Raw genomic sequence first — 23,794 nt, 5'->3', positions numbered from 1 at the left:
CAATCTGCGTTTGGTCTCCCCAATGTAGAGGAGACCGCATCGTGAGCAGCGAATACAGTATATTAAATTGCAAGAAGTACAAGTAAATCGCTGTTTCACCTGGAAGGGGTGTTTGGGGCCCTGGACAGTGGGAAGGGAGGAGGTAAAAGGCATTCCGAAGGGACCGCTCCCTCCGCGACACCCTGGTCCACTCCTCAATCACTGCCAACAGCCCTGCTCCTTCACCTGGCACCTTCCCATGCAAGCGCAGGAGATGCAACACATGCGGAACAGGGTATGAACGATGTTATGAAGGTAGGAGTTAGTTATGGAGAAGATTTGGAGTCAGAATCTCAGCTTGAGGCTGAACAGGACCCAGAGGGTTCAAACAGCCTGAGAGCGCGGCCAGGGAGGGGGATGAAATCCGTGTTATTGCTGGGGGTCCAAGTCATTGACTTTGGCAGTAACTAGGGGGCATAAACTCAGCATTAGTACAAAAGCAAAAAAAGGGGGCAGGAAAAAAAGGAATGTATTACACAGGGTTATTAGAATCTGGGATCCATTCCACGAGGGGCTGCTGGAACAGAGTCAGTCGAAGCATTTAATGAAATTAGAGAAACACTTGAACAGAAAATATGAAAGGGTCTGGGGAAAGAGCAGGGAGATGGGATTGGAGTAGATGTACAGATAGGAATTGCACAGACTTTGTCCAGTCAAACAGCCTCCCACTGTGGTGAAGTTTACGTAGAATTACATAGAATGAACAGCACAGAAACGGGCGATTTGGCTCAACTGGTCTATGCCAGTGTTTATGCTCCACGTGAGCCTCCTCCCGCCCTACTTCATCTCACCCCATCAATGTATCCTTCTATTCCTTTCTCCCTCATGTGTTTATCTAGCTTGCCCTTAAATGCATCTTTGCTATTCGCCTCAACTAAGTCATGTGGCATGACTTCCACATTCTAACCACTCTCTGGGTAAAGAAGTTTCTCCTGAATTCCCTATTGAATTTATTAGTGACGATCTAATATTCATGGCCCCTAACTTTGGACTGTCCCACAAGTGGAAATATCTTCTCTACGTCTACCCGATCAAATTCTTTCATAATCTTAAAGACCTCTATCAGGTCACCCTTCAGTCTTCGCTTTTCTAGAGAAAAGGACCCAGCCTGGTCAATCTTTCCTGATAAGTATAACCTCTCAGTTTCTGGTATAATTCTAGTAAAATCTTTTTTGAACCTTCTCCAATGCTATATCCTTTTTATAATATGGAGACCAGAGCTGTTCACAGTACTCCAAGTGTAGTCTAACCAAGGTTCAATACAAGTTTAACATCACTTCTCTGTTTTTCAATTCTATTCCTCTAGAAATGAACCCCAGTGCTTGGTTTGCTTTTTCAATGGCCTTATTAACTTGCATCATTACTTATAGTGAAGTTTCCCTCTGCCCCACAGGGTGAGTTATTACTGAACAAAGAGCCAATTCGAAAGACAAGAATAAGATTTCCAACTGCACGGCAGGTTATATAATTTGACCCCCCGCCAACCATTAGGCAGTAGTGTACAGCATGGCCACCACTTGTGGCAGTGCCCGAGAGCGTTTCAGTTACACAACAATGAGTTTCCCCCATACCTCCCCACACTTACCTTTACAACATTGGTCCCATCTGCCGCTGACACAAAATAAAAGGGCAGCCCCTGTTTCTTGGCGAAGCTGAAGCTTTTCTGTGTGATTTTCAGATCGGCTGGAAGACAGGGAGCAGCGAGAGGTTCATTCAGGATTATTCAGGAGTGTATCACCAGTCACTGTGCCCATTAGAAGCTCTGCTTTCACCCCCCCCGCCCCGCCCCCGAGCAAGGTGCTCAATCCTTCGCACTCCACCTCCCCTTCCACACTGTCCCCTCCCCCAGCCCTTTGTCCCCTCCCCCAGCCCACCGTCCCATCCACCAGGCAAAGCCCCAGGAAGGTGAGCTCGGTGAAACAGAGAAGGGTCCTTAACCTTTGGTAAAATGAAGTAGGGCTCTCAAGAACAGTACAGCGGAGCTCACCTCACCGCCGGGACAACTGGGGGGGGTCCTCTCTCACCCAGGTGAAATTGAACTAAACCGTGCACATGGGTAGAAGACAAGGAAGAGGAAAGAGCAAAAGAACGATTTTCATAGTCTGAAGGGATGTTTTTATTTCTGGGCCGGGGGACGAGGGTCGGTGCCCAGTGCAGAGCTGGCTGATCTCAGCCAGGCCAGCACTGGGGGGGCACTACAACTGGCCTCAGCAATCCTGGGTTAGAGTGGGGAAAGGTCAGCAACCCGGAGAGGCGAAAGGTCAGCAATCTTGAGTGGCCGGGGGGGGGGGGGGGGGAAGCAGAAAATGTCCATTTCTAATGGCCACTTTGCAAGTGAACATAGGTCTGAACACCGGGGGTGGGGGGGGTTTATAGAAAACCTTTTTAGAAAGGGGAGGGTCTAGGTTACAGGCCAACATGGTTATATGGCCACAATTAAATCAGGCTTTTTAATGAAAGCTGGAAGATCTTATAAAGACCATCTTTGACATCTGTGTCCACTCTTGAACGAACAGGCCTGGAATTTTTAGTTCTTTCTCATCCCTCAAATCACCACAAGGTGCTTCACGTGCAATGAATTATTTTGGATCGTTAGGTAGGCAAAACCAGCAGCTAACATGTGCACAGCAAGATCCCACAAACAAGTGGATGAACACCCAGTTTTGGTGGCGTTAGTTCAGGGAGGACACCGAAGAACTCTCTGCTCTTCTTCCAATAGGGATCTTTAATTATCCACCTGAATCACTGAAGAGGCAGATGGGGGTTTTGGTCTACTGTCTCATCCAAAAGACATCCGACAATGCAGCACTCCTTCAGACAGTGTCAGCCTAGATTATGTGCTCAAGTCCTGGATTATGGGCTCGAACCCACAGCTTTCTGACTCAGAGGGGAGAGTACTACCAACTGAGCAATCTGACACTTGCGAGTCTTCTGCCTCAACTTCTAGTTGCCATCACACAGGTGAGGCCTCCAAGGCCTGAAGATGTTGCAATGAAGAGTCACAAGGCTGAACCAGAGAGTCAAAGGATCCACGGGAAAAGTGATCCATCCGTGGCTAACGAAAGAAGTTAAGGATAGCATTGGACTGAAAGAAGAAGCTTGTAATGTTGCGAAGAATAGTTGTGAGCCTGAGGATTGGGAGAGTTTCAGAAACCAGCAAAGGATGACCAAAAAATTGATAAAAAGGGAAAAGATAGAGAGAAAACGAGCAAGAAATATAAAAGCAGATTGTAAGAGCTTCTACAAGTATGTAAAAAGGAAGAGAGTAGCAAAAGTAAACATTGGTCTCTTAGAGGCTGAGACAGGAGAAATTATTATGGGGAATAAGGAAATGGCAGAAACGTTAAACAAATATTTTGTATCTGTCTTCACAGTAGAAGACACAAAAAGCATTTAAAAAATGGTGGGGAGCCAAGGGTCTAATGAGGGTGAGGAACTTAACGTAATTAATATAAGTAAAGAAAAAGTACTATAGAAACTAATGGGACTAAAAGCCAGCAAATCCTCTGGACCTGATGGCCTACATCCTAGGGTTCTGAAAGAGGTGGCTGAAGAGATAGTGGATGCATTGGTTTTGATCTTGCAAAATTCCCTAGATTCTAGAACGGTCCCAGAATATTGGAATGTAGCAAATGTAACACCACTATTCAAGAAAGGAGGGAGAGAGAAAACAGGGAACTACAGGCCAGTTAGCCTGACATCAGTCGTCGGGGAAAATACTGGAATCCATTGTTAAGAAAGTGGTATCAGGGCACTTAGAAAATCATAATATGATTAGGCAGAGTTTTTTGAGGATGTAACTAGCAGAGGAACCAGTGGATGTAGTATATTTGGATTTTGAAAAGGCATGCGATAAGGTGCCACAAGATACGGGCTCATGGGGTTGGGGGTAATATAGTAGCATGGATAGAGGATTGGTTAACGGATAGAAAACAGAGAGTAGGGATAAACGGGTCTTTTTCAGGTTGGCAGGCTGTAACTAGTGGGGTGCTGCAAGGATCAGTGTTGGGGCCTCAGCTATTTACAATCTATATTAACAACCTAGATGAAGGGACCAAGTGTAATGTATCCAAGTTTGCTGATGTTACAAAGCAGGTGGGACAGTAAGCTGTGAGGAGAACACAGAGTCTGCAAAGGGATATAGATAGACTAAGTGAGTGGGCAATAAGGTGGCAGATGGAGTATAATGTAGAGAAATGTGAGGTTATTCACTTTGGTAGGAAGAATAGAAAAACAGAATATTTTTTAAATGGTGAGAAACTTTTAAATGTTAGTGTTCAGAGAGATTTGGGTGTCCTCGTGCAAGAAACACAGAAAGCTAGCATGCAGGTAGAGCAAGCAACAAGGAAGGCAAATGGCATGTTGGCCTTTATTGCAAGGGGGTTGGAGTATAAGAGTAAGGAATTCTTGCTACAATTGTACAGGGCCTTGGTGAGACCACACCTGGAGCACTGTGCACAGTTTTGGTCTCCTTATCTAAGGAAGGATATACTTGCCTTGGAGGCAGTGCAACGAAGCTTCACTAGATTGATTCCTGGGATGAGAGATTGTGTAGAATGGGCCTGTACTCTCTGGAATTTAGAAGAATGAGAGGTGATCTCTGTGGTGTATGTAACCGTTCCACCTTTAAGAGAACTATTTTAAGAGTTGCACTACTTTATCTTGGCTGCTGTATACTGTAAAATACCGGTGGTGACCACACCGGTATATAAGTGCTGTGTAATGAGTTATTGGGCAGTTCCGCCCTGACCTTCGACTAGTAAAGACCTGTTAAAATTTACTCTTGTGGTCTGTGTAGTAATTCTCACTATAACACACAGACTTAACAGTGGCGACGAGTACGATCTTACCCTGCGGCAGAGATACATCCAAGGCAGTTGACGGGCGTTGAGAGGAGGCATCCGCCCTCATCATCCTGCTGAGAAAAGACGCAGGTCTGAAGAGCAAAGGAAGAATCCTGACACGAAGTCTTCCATCAGCAACAGGCAGTGATCATCCCTTCTATCACGGTGGTGGGTAAGCCGATCAGCGACGAGCAGCAAGTCGGCCACGTTGGCTGTGAAGTAGGGGAGGGAAAAACGGAGGATATAAGGGCGGAGAACTCGACCACGGCCGGGGAAAAGAGCCGGACAGAAGTCGGGGCCAGAGGCGCTGAGACTGGGGCAGCGTAAGGCACGGGAGCCGCGGTGAATGCAAACGCAGCCGGTGTAAAAGACCGGGCTGCAAGCGGGCTGGGAGACGCAACAGCGTCGAGAGAGAGCTCGACCGCGACCGGTGAAAAAGGCCGGGCAGCTACCGAGGCCGCGAGGCGCAGCGACCGGGTCAGCGTAAGGCGCGGGAGAAATTTTTTTAAAAAAACCGCGGAGAACTCAGCCACAGCCGGGGGAAAGGACCGGACTGCAAGAGGGGGGCTGGGAGGCACGATTTGAAAACCGCTGGGGAGGGCGAACGCAGCAATACGGCAATCACCATTACAGCCAGCGGGGGAGAAAAGCAAATGCGGGAAGCCGCCATTTTCGTAGGCGGGGAAAGAAGACAAGCGCGGGAAACCGCCATTTTGAAAAAAAAATAAAAGAAAAATGTCTTTTTGTTTCTCAAGAAGATTGCGAGGATGCCTAAGCGTGGTAACATCAACGATTTCGATCCCGATGTTGAAGATTGGGCCACGTATGTAGAACGCATAGAGATATATTGTAAGGCAAATAAAATATCAGATGAAGATAAAGCACTAACCTTACTAAACTCAATGGGTGCGAAGACATACGGGCTATTGAAGCATCTTCTATCACCAGCTAAACCGGCGGATCAGACTTTCGCTAATATTGTTGCTGTCCTGAAGAATCATTTGAACCCCACACCGCTGATGTTAGCGGAACGATTTAAATTTTATGCGAGAACACAACTGAAAGAGGAAAGCAACGTGGAGTATTTAATTGAACTGCGTAAGCTAGCGAAATACTGTCAGTTTGGGGAAAGTCTGACAGAGGCACTGAGAGACAAATTCGTGTGTGGATTGTCGAAAGAAGGAACACAAAAGCGGCTGCTTGAAGAGAATGATCTTACACTTGATAAGGCTGTCACTATTGCAGCATCGCACGAAGCCGCAGCGAGAGGCACTGCGGAAATGCAGCTGAAGGCAGCGGTACTCAGCGTAGATCAAATGGCTTTGGGTACAACGAAATGTTATCGTTGTGGAAAGACAACACACGATCAGAACCAATGCTGGTTTAAAAACCAGGAATGTAGAAAATGTGGCAAGCTTGGTCACATAGCTAAAGTATGCCGGTCAGGAAAGAAGACCAGCAACAAAAAGTCACCGCAGGAAAAGTGCAGAAAGGTACATAAGGTGGCTGAGAAGAGTTCGGATGAACAGAATTCGGATTCAGACTCCAACAGCAAGGAACTGGGTAGTCTGAGAATTCACAATGTGAGTAAGGAAGCTGACCGACAAACTATCTGGGTCACACTGCAGATAGCAGGAGTCCAAGTGAAGATGGAATTGGACACCGGATCGGCGTTGACGGTCATGAATAAGCAAGATTACAAAAGGTTATTCACACATATTCCCCTACGGGATACGGAGATAGTATTGTAGACATACACGGGGCAAAGAGTGTACCCCATCGGAAAGATAAAAGTCAAGGTGATACACAAGGGCAAAGAACACCAAGGAATGGACTTATATGTACTACCTGAGGGAGGTCCACCACTTCTGGGACGGGAGTGGATCAGGAAAATAAATATGGACTGGCACTCCCTAAAAGCAAGGACGGTAGATTCCGGAAAAAAAAGTCAAACCTGAACGATTGTCCAGAATATTGGATGAGGCTAAAGAGGTGTTCCAACAGGGACTGGGAACACTGAGAGGAATTACGGCAAAAATCAAGATTGCAGAACATGCAAACCCAAAATTTTTCAAAGCCAGACCGGTACCTTATGCGATACGACCTGCTGTGGAAGCTGAGCTGGAAGGGCTAGAACGTTCAGGAGTACTGTCTAAGGTGGACTGGAGTGAGTGGGCCACGCCCATTGTTCCCGTCATGAAGCGTTCATCGAGTAACAAGCCAGGGGAACCGGGGGAAGGTCCGCATCTGTGGAGACTTCAAGATCACAGTTAATCCGGTGCTTCACACGGTGCAATATCCGCTTCCGCGGATTGAGGATATCTTTGCTTCATTGTCTGGCGGGAAACACTTCACCAAGATAGACCTGGCGCAAGCGTACTTACAGATGGAAGTTGAGGAAGAGTCGCGCCAGTATCTCACAATCAACACGCACAGAGGCTTGTATCGATATAATAGACTGGTTTTTGGAGTGGCTTCGGCTCCAGCAATTTGGCAGAGGGCCATGGAGCAATTGTTACAGGGAATTCCAAACACTCAATGTTACTTGGACGATATCCTGATTACAGGAGATGACGATGAGGAACACCTTGCAAATTTGAAACTGGTGCTCACCAAATTGAAGGAATATGGACTTCGAGTTAATCGCCAGAAATGTGAGTTCTTTCAGAAACGGATCTCGTACTGTGGTCATGTCATTGACCAGGAGGGGCTGTACAAGTCACCTGACAAGATCGAAGCTGTTGTGAAGGCTCCCGCTCCGGAAAATGTATCCCAGTTGAGGTCGTTCCTAGGGTTGATTAACTATTACCATAAGTTTCTGCCAAATCTATCCACGGTGCTGCATCCGCTGAATGCTCTTTTGCACCATGGAAGTGGAGCGAGGACTGTAAGAAGGCCTTTCGCAAAAGCAAGGCATTGATCACCTCAGAGGAAGTGTTGGCTCATTTCAACCCAACGCTACCTATTCGTTTAGCTTGTGATGCTTCTCCTTATGGTATTGGAGCAGTACTCTCACACAAGTTGCCAAATGGCTTGGAAAGGCCAGTCGCATTTGCATCCAGATCATTGACCTCCGCTGAGCGCAACTATGCTCAGATAGATAGGGAGGCTCTCAGCCTGGTGTAGGGAGTAAAGAAGTTTAATCATTACCTGCAGGGCCAGAAGTTTACACTGCTGACAGACCACCAGCCGTTGGTATCCATATTCAACCCTAAAAAGGGCGTTTCCATTATGACAGCGCAAAGGCTACAGAGGTGGTCCCTTTTCCTAGGGGCACACCAATATGACATAGAATACAAAGGATCAAAACAGCATGGGAATGCTGACGGTTTATCGCGCCTACCGTTGCCAACGGTAGAAGAGGCGCCTACAGTGGACCCAGTGGAGATGTTCCACTCAACCATAGTGGAATGTCTACCAGTAACAAATTCTACCATCGAAAAAGAAACGAGAAATGACCCGACTCTCACGAGTCTACGATTTAACGGTGAAGGGATGGCCAGCACATGGCGAACCACTGTTGCCAGCATTCTCGCAAAGAAGAGAGCAGCTGTCAGTGTGCCGAGGAACTTTGATGTGTGGATCCAGAGTGGTGATTCCACCCAAACTCCAGCATAAAGTGCTAAAGGAGCTTCACGAGGGGCATCTGGGTGGAGTGAAAATGAAGAACCTAGCCAGAGCGTTTGTGTGGTGGCCAGGTATCGATGGAGACATCGAAGAAATGACCAAGAGCTGTCTAGGATGCCAGAAGGTCCAAAACGCCCCACCACAAGCCCCTCTACATCCATGGGAGTGGCCCTCATCTCCATGGCAAAGGGTACATATCGACTTTGCTGGTCCATTTATGGACTCAATGTTCTTAATCGCGGTGGATGCACACTCCAAGTGGCCGGAGGTAATAAAGATGTCCTCCACCACCACGGAAAAAAACATCACAGTATTAAGGACCATATTTGCCAGGAATGGGCTGCCGGAACAGATCTGTTCTGATAATGGACCGCAATTTGTGTCCGAAGAATTCAGGAAGTTCTTAAAAAACAATGGGGTTAAGCACTACACGTCCGCCCCATACCATCCCGCCACCAATGGATTAGCTGAAAGGTTTGTCCAGACCTTCAAGAAGGCCATAAAGGACATGGGTAATGAAGACATAAATCTACAACATAAGGTAGATAACTTCTTGTTGGCGTACAGGAATGCAACACATGTGGTTACAAACCAAACTCCCGCCATGATGTTTTTCAATAGAAGACTAAGATGCCGGCTGGATTTGATCAAGCCAAACATCAGAAGGGACGTAGAGAACCGGCAATTTCAAGGCATGAATGAAAGGCCAACGAGAACCTTCCAGATAGGTCAACAAGTTTTGGCCCGGGACTACCGTACCGAGAAATGGCAGCCTGGAACTATTTGCACACGACTAGGACCGCTGATGTATACCGTGGACATTGGTGAAAGCATAATAAGGCGCCATGTTGACCAGATCATAGAGTCATCCGAAAAGGGACAACCTACTCCACAACTCTATACGCCTAATGATGAAGCAGAGATACCCATAGTATCTACCTCCGATCCGGTGATACTGGAATCAGATGAACCCGACACTGGCATTCAAGCCGAATCGACCTTGCCAAAAGAACCTACTACACCACCGAAAACTACTACACCACCGAGGCGTTATCCGGACCGAGTCAGGAAGCCTCCAGAGAGACTGAATCTGTGAACTGTTTCTACATGAAGTTGTGTATATATGTTATTATGTTATGTTAATGGGGAATATATACTGTTAAGCTAAAAAGGGAGGATTGTGGTGTATGTAACCGTTCCACCTTTAAGAGAACTATTTTAAGAGTTGCACTACTTTATCTTGGCTGCTGTATACTGTAATACCGGTGGTGACCACACCGGTATATAAGTGCTGTGTAATGATTTATTGGGCAGTTCCGCCCTGACCTTCGACTAGTAAAGACCTGTTAAAATTTACTCTTGTGGTCTGTGTCGTAATTCTCACTATAACACACAGACTTAACAAGCTCATTGAAACATACAAGATTCTGAAGGGGATTGACAGGGTAGATGCTGAGAGGTTGTTTACCCTGGCTGGAATGTCTAGACTAGCGGGCACAGTCTCAGGATAAGGGGTAGGCCACTTAAGGCTGAGATGAAGAAGAATTTCTTCACTCAGAGGGTTGTGAATCTTTGGAATTCTCTGCCCCAGAGGGCTGTGGATGCTGAGTTTTTGAGTATATTCAAGGCTGAGATACAGGAAACTCTTTTTTATCCGGCACCGACGGGACCGGCGTGGTGCCGGTTGAGCAAAAAGTCCGGATTACAGAGAGGTATTACTTACCAAGGTATGAGAGCCCCGTATACGGCCACAGGTGCAGGAGCCCCGGTTACACGGCACTTGTGCAGGAGTCCCAGTTACACAGCCACAGATCCAGGAACCCCGGTTACACAGCCACAGATCCAGGAACCCCAGTTACATGGCCACTAATATATAGTAAAACTTACCTGAACCTACTCCTGAATTTTGCCAGTTAAAAGAGAGTTTCCTGTAGATAGATTTTTGGACTCTAGTGGAATTAAGGGATATGGAGATCGGGCGGGAAAGTGGAGTTGAGGTCGATGATCAGTCATGATCTTATTGAATGGCGGAGCAGGCTCGAGCGGCCATATGGCCTACTCCTGCTCCTATTTCTTATGTTCTTAAGAAGCAACTGAGAGGGCACCTTACAGAGGAATACATGGCAGTAGATGGTTTAGGAAAGATAAATGAGAAACACTTCTTCAAATTAAACTATGACCAACCGAGGGGGACATGCTCAGAGTGGGGGAAAAAGCAAATTTAGGATTGATCTCAGGAAATTCTTCACAGAAACAGTGGAATGGACTTCCATTTAGGGTAGTTGGGGGGGGCGGGGGGGGGGAGAACCCCTGGGAGCATTTAAGCAACAGTTGGATACGGTGATTGAGGAACTGTGGAATCTTTCTCGATGAATAAGATGGGCTGAATGGCCTTCCACGTCAGCGTATGATTTCCTTTCCTGCTCAGTTAAAATTTCAGTTAGAGATTACAGGGCAAAATGAACCAGGCTTCAGGTCTCACTGTGCCAGACACATAACCTTTGAACTCACCATCTATTTTGTTAGCGACGACCACACAGGGGATCTCTGGCCGAGACTCCCTCAGCTCCGTGTACCAGTTACTCAGGTTTTTGTAAGTTATCTTCCTCTGGACATCAAACACCTAAACTCAAAATTAAAAAGGAAATTACAGTAGTTTTCTTTTTTTTTTTTTTTAAAAAGTATCTGTCCTGTTCATTCATGGCCTTGGCTGGCACAGGGTAGAGTAAAACTCGCTCCACACTGTCCCATGAAACACTCCCAGGGCAGGTTCAGCATGGGTTAAATGCAGAGTAAAGCTCGCTCTACACGGTCTTATCAAACACTCCCAGGGTAGGTTCAGCATGGGTTAAATACAGGGTAAAGCTCCCTCTGCACTGTCCCATGAAACACTCCCAGGGCAGGTACAGCACAGGTTAGATACAGAGTAAAGCTCCCTCTACACTGTCCCATCAAACACTCCCAGGGCAGGTACAGCACGGGTTAGATACAGAGTAAAGCTCCCTCTACATTGTCCCAGCAAACACTCCCAGGGCAGATACAGCATGGATTAGATACAGAGTAAAGCTCCCTCTATGCTGTCCCATCAAACACTCCCAGGGCAGATACAGCATGGATTAGATACAGAGTAAAGCTCCCTCTATGCTGTCCCATCAAACATTCCCAGGGCAGGTACAGTATGGGTTAGATACAGAGTAAAGCTGGTATTTGACGCTGAGCATGGATGTTTAAAATACTGAAGTGGCAGACAGGTCACAGGCTGCCCTGCTGGCTCGCTGAAAGCTGATGTCCATCGACCAGCTGATGAGAAAATCTGAGCCTTGTGACAGCGGCTGTGGGAAGACATTATCTGAAAGCCAGGTAGGGTCTCCTCAGGGCTGAGGTAGCTCGAGGGTCACCAAAATGATGATGGAAGATTTGAACCAAGCCAACCTCCATGGCAGGCTCGATATTTGAGGCAGGTGGGTGTGTGATACTCCAGGACACTGTTGGTGACCAACAGTCCTGGAGGGGTAGGTGTGTCAGTGGAGGCTGGAATCCTTTCCACTCAGCTCCAGATAACCCTGCAAGCCAATGCCTCGATGGGACCTGACTGGATGAGCAGTGGCAGGGGGAGCAAGGTGCTGCGCTGGTAGGTTGCACAGTTTTAGCTCAACGCTTGGAGCTCTCGAAGCCTCGGCTCTGCCAATCTGTGCCTGAACTCCCGGGAATTTGCTAAGTTTTCTATGTCCCTATACAGAGCAAGTGTTTACTTCATATCAGGCAAACAGAACCTCTCGCTGTGTGGGGTTCGGACAGTAACGTGGTGATGGGTTTCACTGTCAGACATTGACTAAAAACACACATCGTGTTTTTGAAATGACCTTTTACACTAAAGTAGAATCTCTAAAGACCCACCATGATACAGGCATGTGCCTTATGGTAATAGGATGGATGCATACTCTGAAAACGCTCCTGTCCCGCTGTGTCCCAGAAATCTGTGAAAGGAAACACCCACAGTTTCAATGCTTGTAATTTTAAATCATTTAAAAAAAAAAATGAATGCTAAAAGAGATTCATCCCAACAAGTTCTTTTCAATATCTCTAAACATTACCTACCCTCAGTCCCTTCTCTCTCCAGAAGCAGATCGAATTGTCTCCAACCCATTGATACTGTTCGCATCATTGTCCTTCCATAGGAACACAAGTAGGCAATTCAGCCCCTCGAGCCTCGTTGCTCAGTGGTGGCACTCTCACCTCCGAGTCAAAAGGTCATGTGTTCAAGCCCCACTCCAGAGACTTGAGCGCATAATCGAAGCTGCACTTCAGTGCAGTACTGAGAGAGTGCTGCACGGTCAGAGGTGCCGTCTTTCAGATGAGACGTTAAGCTGAGGACCCATCTGTCCTCCGAGGTGAATGTAAAAGATCCCATGACACTTTTTGAAGAAGAGCAGGGGAGTTCTCCTGGTGTCGTGGCCAATATTTATCCTCAACCAGTATTATTAAAACTGATTCTCTGGTCATTTATCTCATTGCTGTTTGTGGGATCTTGCTGTGTGCAAAATGGCCACATTTCCTACATTATAACACTTCAAAAGTACTTCATTGGCTGTGATGCACTTTGGGACGTCCTATGGTTGTGAAAGGCACGATATAAATGAATGGTCTTTCTTCTATTCCACCATTTAATTAGATCATGGCTAATCTTCACCACAACTCCATTTATCCGCCTTGGATACATATCCCTTGATCCTCACCAAACAAAATTCTCAATCTTAGTCTGGAAAATCTCAATTGACCCTCAGCATCCACAGCCTTTTGGGGAGAGAGTTCCAGATTTCCACTACCCTTTGTGTAAAATAGCAATTCCTGATTTCACCCCTGAATGGCCAGGTTCTAATGGGAACTATTGACTGACTATCCTTTCGATGAAAAGGTTGGTGACTTGAGAACTCGACCAGTCAACCAACCCCAAGATACCTTTAGTGGCAGAGAGGTTTTTGCTATAGGCGGGACTCACCCTTTATTTTGGTTCACAGTGAAAACCAAGACCAACTGAAGAACGCAATACATACCTACTAGAACAGTCTTGTCATTGACAGTGGTGGTGTACTTGTACAGCGTCAGTGCGTAAGTGGACAACTGCTGGGGGCGACTGTAATCCAAGTTAAGGTATAAAAGATTGACACAGAAAAAAACAATGCCAGGGATTAAATCAAATGATATACCAGACTTGCATTTACACTTGGTTATGGATGCAAAATAATCTTTAAAAAAGAGAAAAGAATTTCATGTTGGGAACATAAAGCAAAATATTGCAGATGCTGGAAATTTGAAATGAAAGCAGAAAATGCTGGAAACACTGTGCAGGTGAAGCATCATTGCACGGTCAGCCAGCTGAAACTTTGACCTACCTTCCTCATTCCACAGATGCTGCCTGATCTGCTGAGCGCGCCCAACGCTTTCAAATTTCATGCGGAGGTCCTTTGACCAGGAGCCAGAACGTTACAAGCAGTTACAAATGCCTGAATTAACCTCAGGAGTTCATGAACAGCTACAATTAGCTGGGCGGGCCTAGTTAGACCACTTCCCCAAAACAAGTACCTGAACAGTGGCCTTAAAGGGACAGGCCAGCTAGCAGCTAAACATCACAACAGTGATTCAGACGCCACAGAGCCCGTGAGCACAACGCCACAGTAGCGCCTCCGAGCCAAAGTTGTCAAATACATTAGTCACGTGGCTAATTGGGAATCCAGATGTGGCTAATTGCATTTTATAAAAAATTAATTCTCAGGATGCGGGCATTGCTGGCAAGGCTGGCATTTATTGCCCATTCCTCATTGCCTTGAGAAGGTGGTGCTGAGCCATCTTCTGGAACCGCTGGTAGCAGTTTTGATACAAATGAGTGGCTTGCTTGGCCACTTCAGGAGGGATGTTGGCATAGGACTGGAGTCACTAATAGGTCCAGGCCGGGTAAGGACAGCACGTGTCCTTCCCTAAAGGGCATTAGTGAACAAGGGTTTTTACAACATTCTAACAAATTCATGGTCACTTTTACCAGCTTTTCAGTTCCGGATTTTTTTTAAACTTCATTCGAATTCTTAGACTGCCAGGGTGGGATTTGAACTCACATTCTCTGGCTTACTAGTCCGGGCCTCTGGCCTACTAGTCCGGGCCTCTGGCCTACTAGTCTGGTAAACACTACACTACCGGACTTGTATGATGAGTAAATAAAAAAAATGAGTACTAAATACCATTGTTGGACCTGTGATCTCAATACTCATTTGCACGGTATGTGAACTTTAACATTTTTGTGCGTTTGTTGGTAAAATGGTAAAACGAAAAGCAGTGTGTGTGAGTGTTTGATTGTTAAGTGTTTTACTTCCTTGGTTAGTGAATGCAAGTAGAATTCTGTTAAGTAAATTTATACGTGTGAAGTACACTTCACAATTGAGTGTGTGTACAGCGTTTTATACTAAAATTAGTGCATGCAGCTAAAAAAGTGTCTCCATAGCAACACCTGTGGTTAGTCAGCAATTTCTATTGGCCAACCCTGCTCGAGTATGAAACAGTACTTTTATTACAAGGGTACTTTGATCAAAGGGTATTTGTCCTTCAGGATGTGGTGAGGAGAAGCAGGCGAATGATATAAAAACAGGCTTCATCTGGTTATTGTTAGGGAAAGAATCAGATCAGAACCGGTGAGGTCAGATGATCAGAACCGGTGAGGTCAGGCAATCAGGGTTTGTTTCCCCTCCCTCAGTCAGTGACCTCGTTGCCCTGTACAAAGCTCAGAAAGGATACTATCCGTCCATCAGGAACCTCTCCATCAACCTGTAAACACACATCACCCAAAACAAGTTAGTGCAGGTTTCAGGTCTTCAGGGACTGACTGCATCCCCATTTCATCAATACCACAGTTCATGTAGTGCCAGTTCCACCACGCTGACCTTTCATCCCACTCTGGAGATAAGGTCCTGCAGTAAAACAACAGGCTAATCTGTTTCAGACTCACACATGGTTTGCTGGTGAGGTCTTGTGTCTGCTGGTCACACACCGAGAGGCGGATGACAAGGAGCTAAATACAATGAGGGAAAACCCTGGGAAAGAGGAACTCCACTTCTGCTATCTGGGAAAACCCCCCAACCCTCCAGAACTCCCAAAAGTCAACAACATTCTCCTGGGTTTCTTTAGCCTGTATTCCTGTTGAATTTGAATGGCGATGTTACCGTTGGGGCAATTGATTTTGAAGAGTGAGCGAGTCCGACTGTTGTTGCTTCCTCGAACTTTGAAAAGAGCAGATTAGGAGCTTAACCGTTCCCTCACCTCTACCTTCGCTTCCCTGGTCCCCTCCAAATGACTCACCATGTCCCACTGCTGCTGATCCCCCGGAATGTGTACCATCCTTGTTCCCTTGTGTCAGTGTGCTGTGAGCTGCAGTGTGGCTCGTGCACATGGGGTTTAGATATAGATCGCCAGATTTAGTTCTACCACAGCATTACCATACCTCATTCTCCAGCCAAGACCACCCATCACTCCAGGATCGTCCTGGAGGGCAAAACAACTCCTGGCGTGACCCTGTTCACTCCACCCTCCCCTCCAACACCAAGGGCAAGGAGCTTGAGGATTTCTTCCTTCGAAGAAGCAGGCCATCCATACGGTTGCCTCTGCTATGGCCCCTTCCCCGCTCTCCTCCTGCTCTAGACCACCCTCTCTCTCCCTCCCTCCAACATCCTATCCAGCAAGACCACCAATTCCAACTGTGCAACACTACCCCTTCCCCGAGGTTAATGAGAGGCCGCACCAGTTTGGTGTAGAATTGAGTCTTCATGTCAAACATATTGAGCTGTGATGGCATTAAAGGGTATTTTATCATGAACTAGATAAGTACATGAGGAGAAAGGAAGAGAAGGTTATGCTGATAGAGTTTGATGAAGTAGGGCAGGAGGTTTGTATGGAGCATAAACACCGGCACAGACCAGTTGGGCCAAATGGAGTTTTTTTTTTTTTAATTTCGTTCCTGGCATGTGGGTGTCACTGAAAAGGCCAGCATTTCTTGCCCATCTCAAATTGCCCTCGAGCTGGTGGTGGTGGTGAGCCGCTTTCTTCAACAGCTGCAGTCCGTGAGGTGAAGGTACTCCCATAGTGCTGTTCGGAGTTTCAGGATTTTGACCCAGCGATGATGAATGAACGTCGATATAATTCCATGTCAGGATGGTGTGTGACTTGGAGGTGGTGGTGTTCCCATGCGCCTGCTGTCCTTGTCCTTCTAGGTGGTAGAGGTCGCGGGTTTGGGAGGTGCTGTCGAAGAAGCCTTGGTGAGTTGCTGCAGTGCATCTTGTAGATGGTGCACACTGCAGCCATGGTGCGCCGGTGGTGGAGGGAGTGAATGTTTAAGGTGGTGGATGGGGTGCCAATCAAGCGGGCTGCTTTGTCCTGGATGGTGTTGAGCTTCTTGAGTGTTGTTGGAGCTGCACTCATCCAGGCAAGTGGAGAGTATTCCATCACACTCCTTACTTGTGCCTTGTAGATGGTGGAAAGCCTTTGGGGAGTCAGGAGGTGAGACACTCGCCGCAGAGTACCCAGCCTCTGACCAGCTCTTGTAGCCACAGTATTTATGTGGCTGGCCCAGTTAAGTTTCTGGTCAATGGTGACCCCCCAGGATGTTGATTGTTTGGGGATTCGGTGATGGTTATGCCATTGAATGTCAAGAGGCAGTGGTTATACTCTCGCTTGTTAGAGATAGTCATTGCCTGGCACATGTGTGGAGCGAATGTTACTGGTCACTTATCAGCCCAAGCCTGAATGTCGTCCAGATCTTGCTGCATGCGGGCATGGACTGCTTCATTATCTGAGGCATTGCGAATGGAACTGAACACCGTGTAGTCATCAGCGAACATCCCCACTTCTGACCTCATGATGGAGGGAAGGTCATTGATGAAGCAGCTGAAGATGGTTGGGCCTAGGACACTGCCCTGAGGAACTCCTGCAGCTGAGATGATTGACCTCCAACCACCACAACCATCTTCCTTTGTGCTAGGTATGACTCCAGCCAGTGGAGAGTTTTCCCCGATTCCCATTGACGTCAATTTTACTAGGGCTCCTTGATGCCACACTCGGTCAAATGCTGCCTTAATGTCAAGGACAGTCACTCTCATTTCACCTCTGGAATTCAGCTCTTTTGTCCATGGACCAAGGTCTGGAACTGAGTGGTCCTGGCGAAATCTGAACTGAGCATCGGTGAGCAGGTTATTGGTGAGCAAGTGCCGCTTGATAGCACTGTCGACAACACCTTCCATCACTTTGCTGATGACTGAGAGTAGACTGATGGAGCAGTAATTGGCTGGATTGGATTTGTCTTGCTTTTTGAGGACATGACATACCTGAGCAGTTTTCCACATTGTTGGATAGATGCTAGTGTTGTAGCTGTATTGGAACAGCTTGGCTAGAGGTGCTAGTTCTGGAGCACCAGTCTTCAGCACGACAGCCGGGGTGTTGTCGGTGTCCATAGCTTTGCTGTATCCAGTGTGCTCAGCTGTTTCTTGATATCACGTGGAGTGAATCGAATTGGCTGAAGACTGGCTTCTATAATGGTGGGACCTCAGGAGGAGGCCGAGATGGATCATCCACTCAGCACTTCTGGCTGAAGATGGTTGCAAACGCTTCAGCCTTGTCTTTTGCACTCGTGTGCTGGGCTCCGCCATCATTGAGGATGGGGATGTTCATGGAGCCGCCTCCTCCCGTTAGTTGTTTAATGGTCCACCACCATTCACGACTGGATGTGGCAGGACTGCAGAGCTTGATATGTTGGTAGTGGGATCGCTTCGCTCGGTCTATAGCATGCTGCTTCCACTGTTTAGTATGCATGTAGTCCTGTGTTGCAGCTTCCCCAGTTTGGCACCTCATTTTTAGGTACGCCTGGTGCTGCTCCTGGCATGCTTTTCTGCACTCCTCATTGAACCAGGGTTGGTCCCCTGGCTTGATGGTAATGATAGAGTGAGGGATATGACAGACCATGAGGTGGAATACAATTCTGCTGCTGCTGATGGCCCACAGCGCCTCATGGATGCCCAGTTTTGAGCTGCTCGATCTGTTCTGAATCTATCCCATTTAGCACGGTGGTAGTGCCACACAACACAATGGAGGGTGTTCTCAGTGTGAAGATGGGACTGTGCGGTGGTCATTCCTACCAATACTATCATGGACAGATGCATCTGCGACAGGTAGATTGGAGAGGACGAGATCAAGTAGGTTTTCCCTCATGTTGGTTCTCTCACCACCTGTTGCAAGCCCAGACTGGCAGTTATATCCTTCAGGATTCAGCCAGCTTGGTCAGTAGTGGCGCTACCGAGCCACTCTTGGTGATGGACATTGAAGTCCCCCACCCAGAGTACATTCTGTGCCCTTGCTACCTCAGTGCTTCTTCCAAGTGGTGTTCAACATGGAGGAGTACTGATTCATCAGCTGAGGGAGGGCGGTAGGTGGTAATCAGCAGGAGGTTTCCTTGCCCATGCTTGACCTGAAGCCATGAGACTTCATGGGGTCCGGAGTCAATATTGAGGTCTCCCAGGGCCACTCCCTCCCGACTGTATACCACTGTGCCACCGCCTCTGGTGGGTCTGTCCTGCCAGTGGGACAGGACATACCCAGGGATGGTGATGGAGGAGTTTGGGACATTGGCTGAAAGGTATGATTCTGTGAGTATGACTATGTCAGGCTGTTGTTTGATTAGTCTGTGGGACAGCTCTCCCAACTTTGGCACAAGTCCCCAGATGTTAGTGAGGAGGGCTTTGCAGGGTCGACTGGGCTGGGTGTGGCGTTGCCGTGTCTGTAGCCAGTGCCGAGGTCGATGCCGGGAGGTCTGTCCGGTTTCATTTCAGAGGGCAGTTAAGAGTCAACCACATTGCTGTGGGTCTGGAGTCACATAGAGGCCAGACCGGGTAAGGACAGCAGATTTCCTTCCCTAAAGGACATTAGTGAACCAGATGGGTTTTTACGACAATCCAATAGTTTCATGGTCATTGTTACTGATACTAGCTTTTTATTCCAGATTTATTTAATTAACTGAATTTAAATTGAACTCACATCTCCGGATCATTAGTCCAGGCCTCTGGATTACTAGTCCAGTAACATAACCATTATGCTACTGTACCCGGTGCTGTGCTGTACATTCTATGTCATTTTGATCTGTCATTTTCCTATTTTGAATTTATCGGCTCCCCGGGTGTGTAATGCCTGCTTAGTGTGGTACAGCGTCACACAGACCAGGCCCGTCCCAGGTCTCAGCTTGTGCTGAATTAGCCGATCTCCCCTTGTACAGACCCTTCGCTTCTGTTCAGTAACCCCTGGGAGAGGATAGGGGTAGTGGGGGGGGGGGGGGGGGGGGCAGGGGGGAAAGTCTGCAAGGGTTTCCCTTCTGATCACTATCCAGTGAGTCCTACCGAGAGGGGGCAAATATGCGCATGTTGGGTGAGAGCAGATCAGGCTTGGTTTATGATCCGCGCACTCCCCCCCACTGGTCAAATAGCCCTCTCGTCTGGGCCCGGACAGCAGGAAGGGACATTTGGGTGAGGTGTTCGAGGGCGGCTGACGACCGAGACAATCCGTACCACAGCAAGGAGCTGCTCCTTCAGGTCTGGAGGGGAGAAAGCAGAGCCCAAGAATTTTGTTGTAATCAGCCCCACTTTATTTCTTAAACCTCGCCCCCCAACACCCGTGCCCAGCCATGCTTTTACTCACTTGGATTTCCCCACGGCACTGTCTCCCAAACAGATGATTTTGATGTGCTCGTCCCCATCGTACTTGTCTTGATCCAGGTCGGACGGGCTGCTGTTCTCTGCGGCCATACTTCTCCTCACCAGTCACAGGCTCGAGCGTCTGGCCTTGGCCTTCACCCGCTGGTCCCTCCACCGACTGCTCCGAGCTTGTTGCCTGCTCCCACAGGCTTTACACACTCTACTGCTCCTGTCCTGCCCCTACTCTGCCCATTAATCTGCACACAACTGCTGCTGAATATGCCACTCTCTTCCCTTACATCCCCTCCCTCAATCCCTCCTGTGCACTGCTCTTTTCCTGTATTATTCACAAACCTAATCTGCCCCCATTCTCTCCCAGTTATAAACTTGTGACCAGTGTATTATTCCTAAAATAGACCGAGTACTTTATTGCTGGACTCCTCTGCATGCATCTCTCCAATTCACTCACAATATCAGGCTCTATAAATCTTCCCCAGTCCCTGACTATTTCTGTCCCTTTATGTCCTGACTCAGTTTGTGTCTGTCTCTTTATCTCAGACTCCTCTTTTTTCCTGTGATCCAGTCCCTCCCTCTCTCTCTCTCTCTCTCTCTTCGCCACGTATCAACCTCACAATAAGTTCTATTGGCCTGGCTCTCCCTGCCCTTTCTAAATCATTTTCTGCGTTAATCAGTTTCACTCTCTATCTGCCCCCCCTATTTATTTCTGTCTTTATCCAAGTCTCGTTTTTCTCCCTCTATCCCCGTGCTTTGCTTGTCTGCAAGATTGAGTCGCACGATATCCCTGGCTCTCCTATCAATACCCTCACTGCCTCACTCTCATGTCACTCTCTCTCTCTCTCTCTCTCTGAGGGCCTTATTTCTGTCCTATGTACCTCGTTCTCACTGCTTCTCAATAGCCTCTGTCTGGGACACTGCCTCTTGACCCTGTTTTCAACATTTCCCTGAGCCTGTCCCTGCTCTGTATCTCTGAATATGTCTTCCTTGTATATTGATGTTATTTTTGTGCATCTATCTCTCACACGGTCTTTCTTTTTGCCGCTATATATTTTTGCCTCTCTCAATTGCTGTTAGCTGTCTCTTTGTCTAACTGGCTCCATCTCTCTCTTCCTGCCCCTCTCTCACTCTATACCCATAGCTGTCCCTATGTTTATCTTCCTACCCCTCTCACTCGCACTACAAGACAACCTTGCTGGCCATATGAGTATCTTTCAGCCCTTCTCAGTCCCAGTAAAACTATAAATAAAAAGAAAATATACAGCAGGTCAGTCTTGTGTCTTAGCCTCTCTCTGCAGCTAAATCTGCATGTATAGAGCCGCCCTCTTTCCCTGCATCTCTCTCCCTGTATGTAGGAACATATGTTTCAGCCTCTCTCTCTTGTCTGTCTCCCAGCCTCTCTCGCTCTCAATCTGTGTATTTCTCACTGTATATCATAAAATCCTCTCTCTCTCCATAGATTAGACTCCCCCTCTCTCAATCCCTGTGCATCAGGCCTTGTCACTATCTTTCTACCTCCCCTGTATATTTAGATCAGGCTGTGTTGTGTATGTCGCTCTCTCTCTCTGTACCAGGCCCAGTCCTCTCTCCCTGTCCTGGTCTCTACCTCTCACCCAGTCTCTATCCCTGACCCTGCTCTATTCCTCTCTCTCCTCCTGTATACCTATATACTGAACTCTATACGACACTAGATTCTCTGACTCTCTCTAGACTGGACTAGATTCTGTCTCTTTCCCCTGCATATCTATCACTAAACTGGACTCTATCCTTCCCTCTCCCCCTATCACTCTCTCCTCTGTATAACCCTCTATTTCTAAAACCCTCTCTCTATCTAGCTCTCTCTCCCTCTCTCTTTCTCCCCTCTGTATCTCTCTCTCCTTCTCCCTCTATCCCTCTCTATCTCTCCCACCCCTCTCTATATCTATATCTCTCTCCCCTCTAACTCACTCACACTCTCTATCTCTCTGCCTCTATCCCCTCTCTCTATTTCTCCCCCTCTCTCTATCCTCTCCCTCACTCTCTCTCTCTCTCACACCCTCTCTTTTTCTCTCTCTCTCTCTAGTCTGACTGTCTCTTTGTCACTCAGCTTCTCTGCAGCTATGCAACAGACGCCAGGAAGGACCTCAACCGAAGCTGTTTAAGCGCCGCCTGCACACTCCGTGCCGGGCCCGCCGCTTTATAACGATCTGTAAATGGAATTAATAGAACAAATATTATTAACAAGACAACATATTAACAAAGAATTAAATCCCAGCACCGGCCCGCAGGACCCCGGCCGGGCTGCCCAAGCCCCGCCTGCAGCAAGCGGCAGCCCCTCCCCACAGTGACTCAGCGCCCTGCCATTTAACTCCCATTTATTGCATTAGGAACGCTGGTGATTTAAAATGTAAATTCCCTGCTCACAGGAGCAGCAGCGATAACATGTCAGACACAGAGCTGGTGGCTGTTATTAAATCGCTGGCCATTTTTAATATGTATTTCATCTCCTTCTCAGGAATAGATTTTATTAAGAATGAACCAACTGGCATCTCTACATTCGGTTTTAAAGATTAATCTCCTGGTCACTGCTGCAAGCAACCCAGGAGAAAAATAATAGGGGCATTAAAAACATTAGGTGCTTTTTCATTTTCTTTGAACACTTTTGTCTATTCTTTATAAAAAAAAACGTTGTGGAGGAAAAGGCTGTTTGACTGGGTGGGGCAGTTGGAGACAGGAGGTCATGTCCCTACACTTGCTTAAAAACCTGTTCCATCTCCAACTTTTTCCAGTTCTGACGAAGGGTCATCGACCTGAAACGTTAATTCTGTTTCTCTCTCCACAGATGCCGCTTGACCTGCTGAGTATTTCCAGCAATTTCTGTTTATATTTCAGATTTCCAGCATCCGCAGTATTTTGCTTTTGTATGTGATGAAGGTATATGTCCAACGAGAGTTGGCAACCCTAATTTTCACAACATCCCAAAGCACTTTACAGCCAACGAAGTGTAGTCACTGTTGTAATGTAGGAAAGGTGGCAGCCGATTTGCACAGAGCTAGGTAATGACCAGGTTGTGGGCTCTGTCGTGTATTGATTGCGAGTTTGACACCAGTCAATACGGTAATGTAATGTGCGAGTTTAACACCAGTTAATACGGTAATGTAATGTGCATTGCATTATGGGAATTACCCGGGAAAGCTGCAGTCAGCCATTTTAGGAATAAAGTAAAGATCACAGTTAGAAGCCTGTCTGCCTGACTCTGATTTAATTTGACGTATCTACATGCTTGATTGAACGCATTAAAGCATAGATACAACAGGCTCAAGTCCCACTTTAGAGACTTGAGCACATAATCCAGGCTGACAATCTGTTTCAGTGATGTTGGTTGAGGGATAAATATTGGCCAGGAAACCAGGGGGATCTCCCCTGCACTTCTTCGAATAGTGTCATGGGCTCTTTTACATCACCTGAGATTGCAGACCAGGCCTCGGTTTAACATCTCATCCAGTGCAGCACTGAAATGTCAGCCTTGATTATGTGCTCAAAGCTCTAGATTGGGATTTGAACCCACAACCTTCT

The 23,794-nt window shown here is 47.3% G+C and overlaps 1 protein-coding gene across 1 annotated transcript in view; it reads right to left on the bottom strand.

Moving 5' to 3' along the window:
* The window catches only part of rabl2 (RAB, member of RAS oncogene family-like 2), a 46,086-nt gene extending 23,688 nt beyond the window's left edge, over positions 1 to 22,398 (bottom strand). The window contains exons 1-6 of the mRNA XM_086010557.1: positions 20,229 to 22,398; positions 15,294 to 15,323; positions 13,565 to 13,644; positions 12,408 to 12,487; positions 11,022 to 11,133; positions 1,625 to 1,722 (exon numbers count right to left, since the gene is read on the bottom strand). Coding sequence (XP_085866683.1) covers positions 1,625 to 1,722; positions 11,022 to 11,133; positions 12,408 to 12,487; positions 13,565 to 13,644; positions 15,294 to 15,323; positions 20,229 to 20,335 — 507 coding nt within the window. The 5' untranslated portion in view covers positions 20,336 to 22,398. The remainder of the gene's footprint in view (positions 1 to 1,624; positions 1,723 to 11,021; positions 11,134 to 12,407; positions 12,488 to 13,564; positions 13,645 to 15,293; positions 15,324 to 20,228) is intronic.
* Positions 22,399 to 23,794: the final 1,396 nt, after the last annotated feature.

Source organism: Somniosus microcephalus, chromosome 17 (genome assembly GCF_052327205.1).
Source record: "Somniosus microcephalus isolate GS21.2 chromosome 17, FLI_Smic_1.0, whole genome shotgun sequence".
Classification (NCBI taxonomy): Eukaryota; Metazoa; Chordata; class Chondrichthyes; order Squaliformes; family Somniosidae; genus Somniosus; species Somniosus microcephalus.
This window is presented reverse-complemented; position numbering and strand designations above follow the sequence as displayed.